This window comes from Nematolebias whitei, chromosome 16 (assembly GCF_014905685.2).
Source record: "Nematolebias whitei isolate Nwh7 chromosome 16, NemWhi1, whole genome shotgun sequence".
In the NCBI taxonomy this organism is placed as follows: domain Eukaryota; kingdom Metazoa; phylum Chordata; class Actinopteri; order Cyprinodontiformes; family Rivulidae; genus Nematolebias; species Nematolebias whitei.
The window spans coordinates 10,829,785-10,844,598 of NC_056513.1; the positions used below are offsets into that span (position 1 = coordinate 10,829,785).

At 38.2% G+C, this 14,814-nt stretch overlaps 1 protein-coding gene across 1 annotated transcript in view; it reads right to left on the bottom strand.

Moving 5' to 3' along the window:
* LOC119423085 (complement C3-like) overlaps positions 1 to 14,307 on the bottom strand; it is a 55,262-nt gene extending 40,955 nt beyond the window's left edge. Inside the window, exons 1-11 of the mRNA XM_037690493.1 lie at positions 14,213 to 14,307; positions 6,192 to 6,390; positions 5,492 to 5,654; positions 4,465 to 4,559; positions 4,021 to 4,115; positions 3,841 to 3,923; positions 3,666 to 3,759; positions 3,492 to 3,594; positions 1,596 to 1,716; positions 817 to 932; positions 529 to 675 (exon numbers count right to left, since the gene is read on the bottom strand). Of these exons, the coding sequence (XP_037546421.1) occupies positions 529 to 675; positions 817 to 932; positions 1,596 to 1,716; positions 3,492 to 3,594; positions 3,666 to 3,759; positions 3,841 to 3,923; positions 4,021 to 4,115; positions 4,465 to 4,559; positions 5,492 to 5,654; positions 6,192 to 6,390; positions 14,213 to 14,307 (1,311 nt within the window). The remainder of the gene's footprint in view (positions 1 to 528; positions 676 to 816; positions 933 to 1,595; positions 1,717 to 3,491; positions 3,595 to 3,665; positions 3,760 to 3,840; positions 3,924 to 4,020; positions 4,116 to 4,464; positions 4,560 to 5,491; positions 5,655 to 6,191; positions 6,391 to 14,212) is intronic.
* Positions 14,308 to 14,814: the final 507 nt, after the last annotated feature.

A 14,814-nucleotide genomic window follows, 5' to 3' on the forward strand; every position in this document is an offset into this window, starting at 1 on the left:
GGTAGAGCTGCTGCCTCTCAGCGAGCAGGTCCTTGGTTCAAAACCCGTCCAGGGGCCTTTCTGGGTGGAGTTTGCATGTTCTCTTTGTGCATGCGTGGGTTTTGTCCGGGTACTCCGGTTTCCTCCCACAGACCAAAAACATGCATGTTAGGCTGATTGGTAACTCTAAATTGTCCCTAGGTGTGCGTGAGAAAGTGAATGGTTGTTTGTCTTGTTTGTTTCTATGTGGCCCTGTGATGGACTTGTGACCCGTCCAGGGTGTACCCCGCCCCTCGCACAGTGATTGCTGGACATGGGCACCAGCAACCCCCGTGACCCAAAATGGAATAAGCGGGTAAAGAAAATGGATGGATGTATTTATATACATATATATGTATATATATATATTCATTTATTTATTTATTTTTATTTATTTATTTATTTTAATCTGTCCAGAGGACCTGACTTAAATTTGCTAGATTTTTCTACCTGGATTATTGGGCGTACAGCAGGATAAACAAATAATATCCAACATTACTTAAAACGTACTGTAATATTTAGATTTCCTGAGTTTGCCACAGTATTGACAGAAAGCCTCATCATGCCATTGGCATTTGTGATGCCCATAACCTGACCAGGTTCGACCACCACATTTACACCATTTGCTGGACTGTTGTCAGGATTCAGGACTTCAACCTGCCATAAAAGAAAATTACTGTAAAATTAAATAAATTTTAAAAATACATCTGCAATGAGAGGTTAGAGTATTTTTTTACAAAACATTTGAACATACACATTTTTAAAGTATATTTTTGTACGTGTAAAGTTGTACTTTACCATAACATCAAATGACATTCCTGGTTTGAAATATCTGGGTGTTTTTGTAAAGCGGATGCTGTAGGGTGATTTGACGATCTTGATGCCACTCAACTCTGCTTCCACCATTTCACTGCCTGGTTGTCCCACGTGCATAACAATCATGTATACAAATAAGGGTTTAGCACAACTCCTCTAGATCAGCATTAATGTGATCATGTTTTTCCCCCCAATAACGAAATAATTACATATTTCATACATTTAGCAATTTATAGTATTGTTTCTTGGTTATTAACTTTATTCTGTGACCCTCACCTGTTCAGGGCTAAGGTCAGTGGTATTCCTTTTGTATATAAATGATATTTAAACATTAACAAAATGGTGTATGTTATACTGTTTGCAGAAGACACATACGTTTTGTTGTGAAAAATATTTGCATCTTTTTTTTCCACATAATGGGAGATAAGCTGAACAAATTAAAGACTTTCTTTATACAAATAAATAAACATTGAATCTAAAAAGCAGAATTCACAAGAATTGCTTAAAATCAGGGACAATGTTTGAGGTATTGAAATTACTGTAATGCGTTAAAACAAGGTTAAGAATTACCGGTAATGACGATTAGTTGGCAGACAGGCAAACTATCTAAAACATTTTTAATTTTCATCTTGTGGCTCACAACCATGTTTTTTTAGGGATAACATTCCAACCTTTTGATTTCTAGTATTATGACATACTGGATTATATTAGTCAGTGAATTGGTTTTGGTGGAGGATGAGGTATCAGTGTGTTTTTCTTACCACTTTCTGTCAGGACACTGACAGCAACATATATAGATTTCCCCTCCTGTTGGTGGATATTTGGAAATGCATTTGTTATGTGTTCCCTCTTTAGTGTGACCATTCCAGTACCTCCCTGGATCTAATAAAATATAATGCAAGTTTGTTAGTTTTTGGCTATTTCTTTGACTTAAATATGTATTTTGAATTACTGTAATATCAAACCAAGGGTTAACCCATGAGTGACTTGGACAACATGAAAAGTAATTATAAAAACAAATAAAAAGTAAACATAAAGCCAATACTTGGATACATAAACCCCTCCATTGACAGCACTGTATATTTTAGGTATGAATGAGTACCTACTATGACCACTTTGGATAAATCTGAAAAATAACTTTAATCATGGTCAGACAACCCTAAATGTTTGTAGTCCTGCACCTTTGTGACCTCTACTTTTTGTAGCCTCATTGTTCCACCTGCCTCCCTCTCATTCACATAGTTAGTCTGTCTTTGCATTACTGACTTTCATTCGTCTTCTTTCAAGTACATACATGCACCTCCAAGCTATCTCCCACCTGTTCCCTATTCTCAACACAGATCTCAATGTCATCTGCAAACACAGTCCACTGGGATTCTTATCTGACCTTATCTGTTAGTCTGTCCATCACCTGAGCAAGCGAGAAGAGGCTAAGAGTCAATCTTGGTCTTATTGAATGATTTTACTCTTTGTTCTCTTCTTCACCACAACAGTCAACCAACATACCACTATCAGATGCTGTCTGGCCACTGTCTCCCCTGCTACAACCACATATACAGTCTCCAATCGTGTTCAGGTGACCTCTCCAACACAGAATGTAGTCTGCAATCAAACTCTTGCATCCACTCTTATAGGTCACCCTACTGGTTACCTTTTTGGAAGCAGGTACTGACAACAACCATCCACATCCTTTTGGCAATATTCACCGCCATCTGACCTTCCTGGTTCCTTTCCTTGATACCAAACCTTCTCATCACTTCCTCGACTCTTCTGTTATCTTTACCAACATGTCCAGTCATCAGGTCTACTCCAATCACCATTCTCTCTTTTCTGGGAACTATCCTTTCATCTTGATCCCTCCAGAATTTCTCTTTTTCCTCTCCTTCATATCCAGCCTGTGAAATGCAACTACTGACAACTTTCATCATCAGACCATCTCTCTACCTTTAGACACACTACCCAATCTGACATCCTCCTTCAGGAACACTCTTAATCCATTTCCTTTCACACCATGGTAAACCAGCTTAAAGCCTGCCTGTATGCTGCAAGCCTGGCTGCCCGTCCACTTGGTCTCTTGCACACAGAATACATTTATCTACCTTTCCTTCTCTGCATCATGTCAGCCAGCTCTCTACATTTGCCTGTCATTGTCCCTAAGCTTATAGTTGCTAGCCTTAGTCCTACACTCTTGACTTTTCTCTTCTCCGTCTATCTCCTGGCACTCTTTGACTAACAACAGCACAATTTCTATGCACAATCTTTAGAGCCTGTTTGTCAAACACTGGTGGTGGTCATTGGCCATGACTGAAGTGGTATGGTGTCATTTGGACCAATTCATGTTTGTTTTGTCAAAAGTGCTTTATGGCAAATGCTTTTCTTGATGCAACTTCAACTACATGTATTTACCTGGGCTTGAGACTTCACTAAAGATACAAAATAGTGGCAGTTTATTTTGAATTGTTTTATATAGTGTTTAATTTAATTTAATTTATCAATCAAGTTTAAAGTTAAAGTTAAAAAGTTAAAAAAGGGAGACAAGTGTCCAATTTTCCAAGTTTTGTTTGCAGAAGAAAGATAAAATGCAAAACTCAGAAAGAATCAAGAAATCAGTTTACAGATTACTCTATTACATCATGAGTAGTACTGTATGTGCTCACCGGGACTCTCTGAAGAGAACTTGTAAAACTAATTTTAGTATCCCCTTGCATGAGTCCAAACACGACGTAAGCTGTGCCATCCACCTCCTTACCAAATATATACCTGGAACAACACGAGAATTATACATTATTCACAAATAAAAACCAAGCAATTAATTTTCTGCATTCACATACGTTGCTTTGATGGTGAAATTAAGTTCCTTTCCGTCTATGTAGAAGAAGGGGCTATCAGATGGAGGTGATATTTTTACTTCAAAACTGGGAAGAACTGTGAAACAAAGTACATTATGGCTGTCTTATAAAGTTAACTTTGTGTTTCTTTGGTTTTAAACAATTCATGGAGACTCACCATATTCTTTGACCTCAAACTCTGCAGTAAAGCTTTCTTCAAGGTTGCTATGGAATTTTGCTAAAATTTTCCATTGTCCAAAACTAAAATAAACATATTTTATTTAAAATCACAGGCTGCGATAAAAGTCACTATAATATAAACTTTACAGACATTTTATTACACTGGTTAATACCTTACCTGACAATGTCTGTAAGTTGGTAATCATCTGAGTATATTCTTGATGTCAAGTCAGCTGAGACAGTTTTCGACTTTACTATGAAGCCAGCAGGGTTCTATATATGAAAAATGTTTAATAAAATGTGCTGTTTCAGAAAAGTTGAACAAGCATTTTTGTTTCTTGGTGTAAAACTTTCTTTTTTCTATCAGCTGATAATGTAATTAGTGTGATTTACATTTGTCCATTGTTGTCTTGACAGACAATGCAACACTTGTTTCACATGTTGCGTGTCAATTTTTGCAAACTTAAGTAAAAAATTACATTTTATTCACTTTGCGAAGTGAAAATTTTAGAAATTAACTTAGCAATTAAAATGTTTTAGAACATGTTTAAAGCAAGTGCTCCTTCAGTCTTGAATTCTTAATAAATACTGATAAATATTTATAAAATATCTATTACAATACCATAACTTCAACGGTAATTGAAGTATCTGCTTGAGACTGAATGTGTTTTTCTAGCGGCTCCATGCCAGGTGTCATGGGGAAAATCCGGAAATGAACTGTTGGCGAGATGGAAAGGGAAAAGTGGGCTCTATGACATATTTCAAGACAACTTTCAACCTTTTTCTGTGCAGCATATTGGTAAACCATACCATACCACTTTATTTATAAAGCACTTAAAACAGCAACAAGGCCAACCAAAGTGCTGTACAGACAAAACAACAGGTAACACACAAAGCAAAATACAAAATGAGGTAAATCAGAATATAGACATAAAAACGATGCAGATAGTGACGACTAACCAGTGTGGAGCATACAGGATCAAAACACAAATCACCTGGTGTTGAAAGCTATTGAATAGTAGTGAGTTTTTAAATGGGACTTGAAAACCGAGAGGGAGGGGGCCTGTCTGACAAGCAGCGGTAACTCGTTCCAGAGTCTTGGTCCTGCTACAGAGAAGGCCCTGTCATCTCTGCGCTTAAGACGAGTTCCTGGAACTGTGAGGAGCAACTGGTCCACTGACTTCAGGGAGCGTGGTGGGACATACGGTTGTAGCAGATCAGAGAGATAGGGGGGAGCAACACTGTTTAGTGATTTGTAGACATACAGGTACATGAGTATTGTGAACTGGATTCGAAAGTGAACTGGTAACCAGTGCAGTGCGGCCAAAACTGGTGTAATGTGCTCTCTTTTGCCTGTACTGGTTAAAAATGGGGCTGCTGCATTCTGGACCAGTTGTAGTCGTACAATGGAGGTCTGATTGATACCAAACAGGAGTGAATTGCAGTAATCAAGCCTAGATGTAATGAATGCATGTATTAATGTCTCCAGGTTGTTTTTGGACAATAAACATCACACAAACAACAGCCATTTTTTGGGCAAGCATACAGCAAAATAAATAAATAAAATTGAATAAGAAGAGAAAGACGTAGAGAAAAGTTTGGGGTCGGAAAAAGAATTAAATAATAATCTTTGGACAAATTGGACTTGCCTTTGCTGTTAGGGGTATAGATGGGCTTGTCGGTCTGAATAAAAATGTAGCCAGATTGGAAGGAAACTAACACAACTTTCTCAAGAGTTGTCCCATGAATGTTTGCTTGGAGGGTTACATACTGCTTGACTTTGGGATCCTTGCTGAAATCTCCAGTAGGGATCTGGGAAAGCAAACAAAAACCACACAACAACACAACTTATTATATTATGAAATGCATTATAATTTTAATACCGTTAAGAAAAAGCAGAGATTAAATTCCAAACAAAAAGAGAGAAACAGGCCAAATCATGCAAAATAAAGCAGACATGCATACGCAACATAGTGCAAAGACAACAAAAAGTGAACTCATATGCCAAAAGCTAAATAGATCGGAAGCCTGTACTTTTTTGTTGGGATGAAAAATATATATATATATTCAATACCTGTGCAATGTTTCCATCAAGTCAAGAGATCATTACATCATATTTGTTGTCCAACAAATTCTAGTTTAGATTTTGGACTGAGATACGATTATTGTGGTTAATTAGACGTTAGTTAGATGAGTGACCACATAAGTGAGAGTTTCAGAATAATTAAAGCAAAGGTATTTGACTGACATGACTCAAAAATCATCTGACAGCACAAATAGATAATGCTACTAAAAGCAGGTAGCTAGAAACAATATAACAAACTGTGTTAAAAGACAACAGTGCTTTACCGTTATTCTTCCAAACTCTTGAAACTTATTGGCTTTCTTAAGTATCACAGCTGTGGATGCCAGAGTTCTGGTTTTTGTTGGATGGTTCTTTACAAATATTTGCACGCTAAGGTCATTATCTTCCTGATAGTTTTGAATCTCTACAAAAATGGTTTCTTCTGTTCCAACTCTTAGCAAGTTAGGGGCAGACATCACCATCCTGCAGAAAGAGGAAACAGACAACATTTTGTTTGAAACAGCAGAGATGGTGTATGAGAATTCAATTACTCATATGCCATGAGTTTGTGTGTGTGTCAGAGTCAGATTTATTTGTCATTCGCATCTCATGTGGTACATGTGGTGGAATGAGATTATGTATGCGGGGTTCCAGTTACACCCAACAATAAAATGTAAAAGAAAAACAGTAATAAAATCTAAGATATGAACTAAGAAAAACATCAGCTCAATAATACACTATACCATACCATACCACTTTATTTATAGAGCACTTAAAACAGCAACAAAGCCAACCAAAGTGCTGTACAGACAAAACAACAGACAACACAAAAAGCAAAATACAAAATGAAGTAAATCAGAATATAGACATAAAAACAATGCAGATAATGACGACAAACCAGTGTGGAGCATACAGGATCAAAACACAGATCATCTGGTGTTGGAAGCCACCGAATAGTAGTGGGTTTTTAAACGGGACTTGAAAACCGAGAGGGAGGGGGCCTGTCTGACAAGCAGCGGTAACTCGTTCCAAAGTCTTGGTCCTGCTACAGAGACGGCCTTGTCACCTCTGCGCTTAAGACGAGATCCTGGAACTGTGAGGAGCAACTGGTCCGCTGACCTCAGGGAACGCGGTGGGACATACAACCGTATGTTTGGCACCACATGCCAAACACTAAGCACTAATAGCATAAAAACATTATGTCGAACAGCAGTGTTTGTGTGTGTATGTGTGTGTGTGTGTGTGCACTTTTGTTTCAGGTTACCTTGTAGAGACCAATTTTACAAAAAAATCATGCATTGTGGGAACCAACTGCTCTTTATGGGGACCAAAGCCAGGTCCCCATAAGGAGAAGTCTTGTTGGGGGGTTAGGTTTAGGACTAAGGTGTGAATTGTGGATGTGTTAGGCATGTACTAGTAATGGTTAGGTTTAGGGTAAGGGTTAGGGTTAAGCTATGGAAAATTAATGGAAGTCATTGCAAAGTCTCAAAAAGTATGTTTACAAAAATATGCGTGTGTGTGTGTTTGTGTGTGTGTGTGTGTGTGTGTGTGTGTGTGTGTGTGTGACATGATGCTGAGAAGAAAGGTAGATGTTTTTATTTGTCCAAGAGACCAAGTGGAAGGGCAGCAAGGCTTGCTGCATTAGAGTAGGGTTTAAACAGTTTTACCAGTGTAAATAGAAAGTGCAGTGGAGTAGGGGTGGTCCTGAAGGAGGAGTTGGCAAAGAATGTAGTAAGAGGTGAAAAGAGTGTCAGATAGGGTGATGCATCTGAAGGTAGAAGTAGAAGTTCTGATGCTAAATGTTGTATGTGGTTATGTCCCACAGGTTGGATGTAACATAGAGGAGAAAGAGAATTTTTGGAAGAATCTGGATGAAGTAATAGAGTATACCCAGGGAGGAGAAAGTGGTGATTGGAGCAGACCTGAATAGCCATATTGGTGAAGGAAACAGAGAAGGTGAGGAAGTGATGAGTAGGTTTGGTGTAAAGGATAGAAACCAGGAAAGACAGATGGTGAAGAATGCCAAATGGCTGTAGTCAAACACTTATTTCCAAAAGAGGGTGGAACATACAGTAATCACTTAAAAGAGTGGAGGAAAGAGTATGCAGGTAAACTACACTCTGTGTCAAAGAGGAAACCTAAAGAAGATTGGGGACTGTAGGGTTGTAGCAAGGAAAAGCATGGCCATACAGCATCAGATGGTTGTGTGCAGAATGAATGTTGTTGTGAAGAAGATTTTTTTCTTCTTCTTTTGGCTGCTCCCTTCTTCAGGGGTCACCACAGCGAACTGAGTCACATGAAGACTTGGCAATTGTTTTTATGCCGGATGCCCTTCCTGATGCAACCACAGACCATCGAGCTACCACAGCCCTCTGTGTGGAGAAGAGAGCTGCTATCTAGGGTGCCCAGGGGAGCAGATTGTGAGGATTAAGGGTTTTGCTCAAGGGCAGAGTGGGGCAAATGAGGGTGGAGACAGGTGTGGGTGCTTCACCAATCCCACCCACATTTTAATGTTGTTGTGAAGAAGAGAAAAAGGGTATAATCAAAGAAAAAGACCAAATTGTGGAAGCAGAGGAAAGAAGAATTTTGTGAGGAGTTCAGAGAGGAACTGTTAAAGGCTCTGGATGGTAAAATAAATAAATAAATAAATAAATAAATAAATAAAACCTTCCAGATGAGTAGGTTACTACAGCAGCAGTAATACTTGGTGTGTCATCAGGACAGAGAAAATATAAGAAAACCTGGTGGTGGAATAGTGAAGTGCAGGAAGTTTTTCAAAAAAAGAGGTTAGCCAAGATGAAATACGATCTTAAAAGTACTGAAGAGAGAAGACAGGAATATAAGGAGATATAGTACAACACAGAGCAAGAGGGAAGCAGCAAAGACATATCAGAAGGCCTATGATGAGTTAAATGGGAGGCCAGACACTAAAGAGGGTGAGAAGAACTTGTACCAATTGATGAGACAGAGGGATCAGGCTGGAAAGTATGTGCAGCTGGTTAGGCTTGTTAAAGATAAGAATGGTAATGTTCTAACAAGTGAGGAGAGTGTGATGGGAAGATGGAAGGAGTGTTTGGGGGAGCTAATGAATGAAGAGACTTGAAGGGAAAGAAGAGTAGATGTCTTAGAAACTGTGAACCAGGTAGTGGGAAAGATTAGTGAGGATAAAGTCCAGAAAGCTCTGAAAAGAATGAAGAAGGGGAAGGCAGTAGGACCTGATGACATACCAGTGGAGGTTTGGAAATGTTTTGGAGAGATTGCAGTGAGATTTTTGACTCAAATAGTTAATGGCATATTTGAGGGTGAGAAAATGTCTAAGGAATGGAAAATAAGTGTGCTGGTGCCCATTTTTAAGAACAAGGGTGATGTACAGAGTTGTAGCAACTACAGGGAAATTAAGTTGATGGATCTGGGAGAGAGTTGTGGAAGCTAGACTTAGACGAGAGGTGACTGTGAGCAGCAGTATGGTTTCATGCCAAGAAAGAGCTCCACAGATGCCAACTTTGCTTTGAGCATGCTGATGGAGAAGTACAGAGAGGGTCAGAAAGAATGTCATTGCATCTTTTTAGATTTAGAAAAAGCATATGACAGAGTGCCAAAGGGGGAGGTGTGGTATTGCATGAGGAAATCTGGAGTGGCAGAGAAGTATGTTAGACTGGTACAGGACATGTATGAGGACAGTGGTGAGATGTGCTGTAGGAGTGACAGATACTTTCAAGGTGGAGGTGGGAGTGCATCAAGGATTGATCCTGAGCCCCTTCTTGTTTACTCTGGTAATAGACTGACTAACAGTTGAGTTCAGGCAGGAATCCCAGTGGACTTTGATGTTTGCAGATGACGTGATCTGTGGTGAGACCAGGGAACAGGTGGAAGAGAACTTGGAGAGGTGGAGGTATGCACTTGAAAGAAGAGGAATAAAAGTCAGTCGTAGTAAGACAGAGTACATGTGTGTGAATGAGAGGGGGACAGGTGGATCAGTGAGGCTACAAGGAGCAGAGGTCACAAAGGTTCAGGACTTCAAGTACTTGGGGTTCACTGTCCAGAAAAAAATTGACGTGTGCCAGTAAAGAGGTGAAAAAAGAGAGTCCAGGTAGGATGGTGGATGGAGAAAAACATGTGTAACATGTGATTCTTGACCTGTCATTGTGTATCTGTTCCTATTAAACCCTGCCGGTCGAAGCAGATGTCCGCTTGTCCTGATCCTGGTTCTGCTAAAAGTTTCTTCCTCATGAGGGAGTTTTTACTTTTCACTGTTGCTTTCGTGCTTGCTCAAGATGAGAGTTCTGCGATGGAGTTAAATTCAAAGCAGTCTGCTCCTCAAATATATGGTGTTATTATTAATTTAATTTATGCAGTTATAGAGGACATAGAGGTCGTTGGAGTGAGAACAAAGGATGCAGAGGACAGAGTGAGGTGGAGGAGGATGATTTGCTGTGGTGATCCCTGAAGAGGGCAAAGCCAAAAGAAGAAGAAAAATAACTTTTATTTCATGGAATCAAATCCAAATTATCAGGAAGTGTAATGCACATTAAGCATATAATTTACTGTATCTTTGTATATTTTTTGGGAGAAATTTCTGCTTCAAGTTTTGAGCACATTTTATGCGTGAGTCACCGTCATTGAAATTTAAACATGACATTGACCCAAGAAGGGGACTAGCATTCCCACAGGCTTCAGTTCAAGTTTTAAGTCCTGCTCCAAGTAAGCAAATGGGAATTTGCCCTAATTAAAAATATAAAATAGATATTTTATTCAGGTGTTGAGTTTTGTTGATTGGCATAGATCCTACTTTCCTACAGTATGTTCAAATATTTTTTTCCCCAACATGCTTAGCTTTAATTTGTGACACTTGTGTGTGGGAGAGTAGAGGGGACCTAAAGCCGCACATCCCTGGTACACAGGCTCTGATGACAAAAACACAACAAGGTTGTACCCATGTGGTTCATTGAACAACAATGAAAATTAGTAGGGACACAGTATAGTATGCTTACAGTCAATGAGCATAACTATTGACGTACATATATTTCTAATTAAACATGCAAATCTTTGCAGACGTAGTTTCTTAAGTAGTATGAGTGTCCCCGAAAGCTAACTGGTAGAAAAGTTTAAGCTGACATGAATAGGACAATCTGATTAAAAATAGCGTTACATTTAATTAATTTCAGGTATTCATTTTAGTTGATTCACCTATACCTTGTCTTGCTGCTGAATGTTCAAGCATTGTTTTAAAAAATATATGTTTAGTTGTAATTAGTTATTTGATGCCTAAAAATCATGAATAAGTGTAGGGGAGAATGTAGGACTTACTGCCCCCACATCCCAAAGGTGCAAATTCTGGCTCCAAAAACAGACCAAGGCACAACCATACACCGGATAGTGCCGGCTTTCCTATTGAACATATGTGTAACCAGCCACTCACATAAAACTAATTTAAACATAGCAGTTAGTTCAAAATGCTAACACACTTTGCTGGCCTAGGTACTTTTAAATAAAAGTAGACAAAATCACATCTTCATTTGGAGTTGGTTGGATGTGTGGACATGTCTATTTTTTCCGAAGAACTTAAAAATATAGAAGTAACGATTAACTCATTTTGCATCTTTGAATAATTTGCTTAGGTAGTGTCGTGGAAAAGAGATTCCCAAAACAATCAGGCGTAGGCTTCTTCATATTTATTTACAAAGCATTGGAGAGCAGCCAGTGATAGCAAGATCAATGCATTTACAAGTACACACTTATCAATGCCGTCACCTGTCTGAGGCTCTGACCTTTTATGAGCTTCCTGTAGTAAGTTATTAGTTTATAGAATCCCCCAGGTGCCAGTCTCCCCCCTCCCCCCCACCTTTGCTCTGTCGAACTGTTATCAAAACCCCAGCTGCATGCGACTGAAATATAATTTTATCAGATAATATATTAACTTAATGAAATGTCTAGATATATGTATCCTGTTTTGTTATTTAGAATGATATTGTGTTAAAACACGATCTGATTCCGTTTCCGGTAGGAATTGTAGTTTTAGTTACATGCCTACAACTCCCAACATTCACGCACCCTTTTATTATAGAACACAAGATGGCGAGATATTATTGGTTGAGAGCTGGGTCACATGAGAGTAGGGCTTCCCATTCGTCGATGGTGGTGACTCCTCCTGAGAGGTGTGGCCGAGCTCTGAAGAAGTTGGGTTTTCTGTTTACGCTCGGCGCCATCGTTTTGTGACTGCATGGTGGAGTTACAATGGCCCAGGGCTGGTGATCTTGTACTTTACATGTGGGTAAAATAAACCTTCTGAAAATGGAAGGCAAGTGCTCCTCCTCTCCCTGCTTCAGAGCAGAACACAATCTTACACGACTGCTGGTGGAGTCGAACCCCCAACTCTTGCATTGGAGGACAACTGCTCTCTAACCACTCATCCACAGCTACCACCTCTCTTTACTGACCAGTCACATCAAGACTGATTATATTATAGAGAAAAGGATGATGGAACATTTTGATATCATTCACAATAAGTAAAGGAGCAGAAAAAGTTATAAAGTCTATTTTAATCAAGTAAAACTATGGAGCATAGTGAGTATAAAAATACGCATTGCCTCGACAGTAGTCCGTCTCACACACTTCACACAACTTCCTTATAATCTATAGTAAAGGAGGTAGTCAGGCAATGTTACAGCATTTTACAGTGCTCACTAATTGTAATTAGATGACTAACATGGGCAGACTAAACAAATGAATTAGTGTGATTTTAGAACATTAATAATGTTGCTAAGAAAATGAAGAATGAATAAAATAAAACATATCTAAAAAAGTTAAGTCTGGTCCTCAGACCTTAAGTCTGGTCCTCAGACTGAAGAAGTATTTCGGATGAAAGACGGAACGTTTCTACATTTTTTATTTATTTTTTGCTTTGTTTTGTTTTTTTGAACGTCCAGAGGACCAGACTTCAATTTTTTTTAATTTTTCTACCTGGATTATCAGAGTCAGAGTCAGAGTTTCTTCATTGTCATTCGCACCTCATGTGGTACATGCGGTGGAGCGAAACCATGTACACAGGGTCCCAGTTACATCCAACAACAAAATGCACAAGAAAAACAGCAATAACATCCAAGACATGAACCAAGAAAAATATCAACCAAATATACACCAAGCACCCATAACACAAAAATATTGAACATCAGCACAAACATGAACATGAGTCCGCGAGCAGATGTGCACGCATGAACACATCAATATTGAAAAAGATCAGCAGCAACATGAAACAGATCAGCAGCAACATGATATGGTTTTTCACAGAGATTATTCTAGTTAGAGATTCATGAGTCTAACAGCCTCAGGGTAGAAGCTGTTCCTCAGTCTAGTGGTTCTACACTTAATGCTCCTCAACCTCCTTCCTGAGGGGAGTGAGCATGTATCAGGAAAATAAAACATAGTTGGCTTTCAGACAAGAGGAAGGCCTGTGGAGTTCAATATTTATCCAGACAGTAATGGGTCATTTATTATTGGCATTGACCATCAGCCAGAAATGGGTCAATAAAACATCTCAGGTCTGTTTGAGGTTTGTGGTGAAAGGCACTGTTGAGCAAAGTCACAATGAAATATACATACGCTATTTTTATTTATTTATTTATTTATTTATTTATTTATTTATTTATTTATTTATTTATTTAGTTATGTGTACATTTTAGGTTCCCTTACACAAAAGGCAAAATTTGTCAATATTTACCAGTAGTCTATAATATTGTGCGCTCAACTCTTAAACAAAAAATGTTGATTGTTGCTGATGTCAGTGTGTTGCTAATTAGAAATTTACACAGATAAAAGCAGATGTTAAAAAGTACACGTACTAGAACTGACTTAAAGTGTTAAATTTAAACGCTGTAGAACAATATATATTTTTTAAAATTTCTGGTAATCTTGTCTTTCAGTTGGTTTGGCCAAGCCACCTGATGGTATGCAGAAATATGAAAATATTTGGCTATTAATGTTTGTTTTAACAGAAAATGCTAAAATATTTTAAAGGTAAAGGAAATATCCACAAGCTAACTTTTAAATGCGTCATTATCATGCTGTAGAACTACCATAATATTTAATGTTGCACATTTTTATTATGTAATAGTACGTGTTTCATTAAATGGTATTGAAAGTGAGGCAATATTAGTGTGTTTATATTATAAAGCAAATTTGTGACTGGTATGTAGTTTGTTATTAATGCTTTATATGAAAGACATATCATTATTAATATCTAACGTGACCACACGTAAATAACGATGCATCAAGGAGAAATGTGTAAAGGTCAGGGAGATCTACTTACAGTGGTGATCCAGCACTTGGGCAAATCTGAAAGAAAAATGTCAGCGTGGCCGTGAGCCACAGCTGAAGCCAACACACTCTTCCACCTGATCCCATCTTTGCTTTAAGTGCTTACTCTCAGACCAGGACTCTTATTTTCCTCAACAGGCAGTGGGTTGTACCTCTTCTTCCACCTCCCCCATTTAAAAGTGCGTCAGAATGTTTAAATAGTTTTGCTTATTTTCAATTATGCAATGAAATTTTTTTTTTTCAACACCATACATCAACTGCAAAATGAGTAGGCTGAAGTCATAGCCTATTTACTTACAGACTCCATAAATAATTTCACTAATCTTAGACGATTTACAATCTTAACCCCTTTACATTATCCAATAATTTGGATTTTAAATATTTTTTAAACTGAAATACTGATTTTCTTAGTTTTCATCTCTCCACTAAAACCATCCAAGATGTTGACTCCAAGAACTCAAACACGTCTATAATCCAGATGGGTTCTACGTGGACTAATTTCAAATAAATAAATAAAAAAGCAACCCTCTTAAATTGTATTAGTCTTTTTTAAAGACTTGTTCACAACCTGAAAAATAATTTTCATTGTTATAG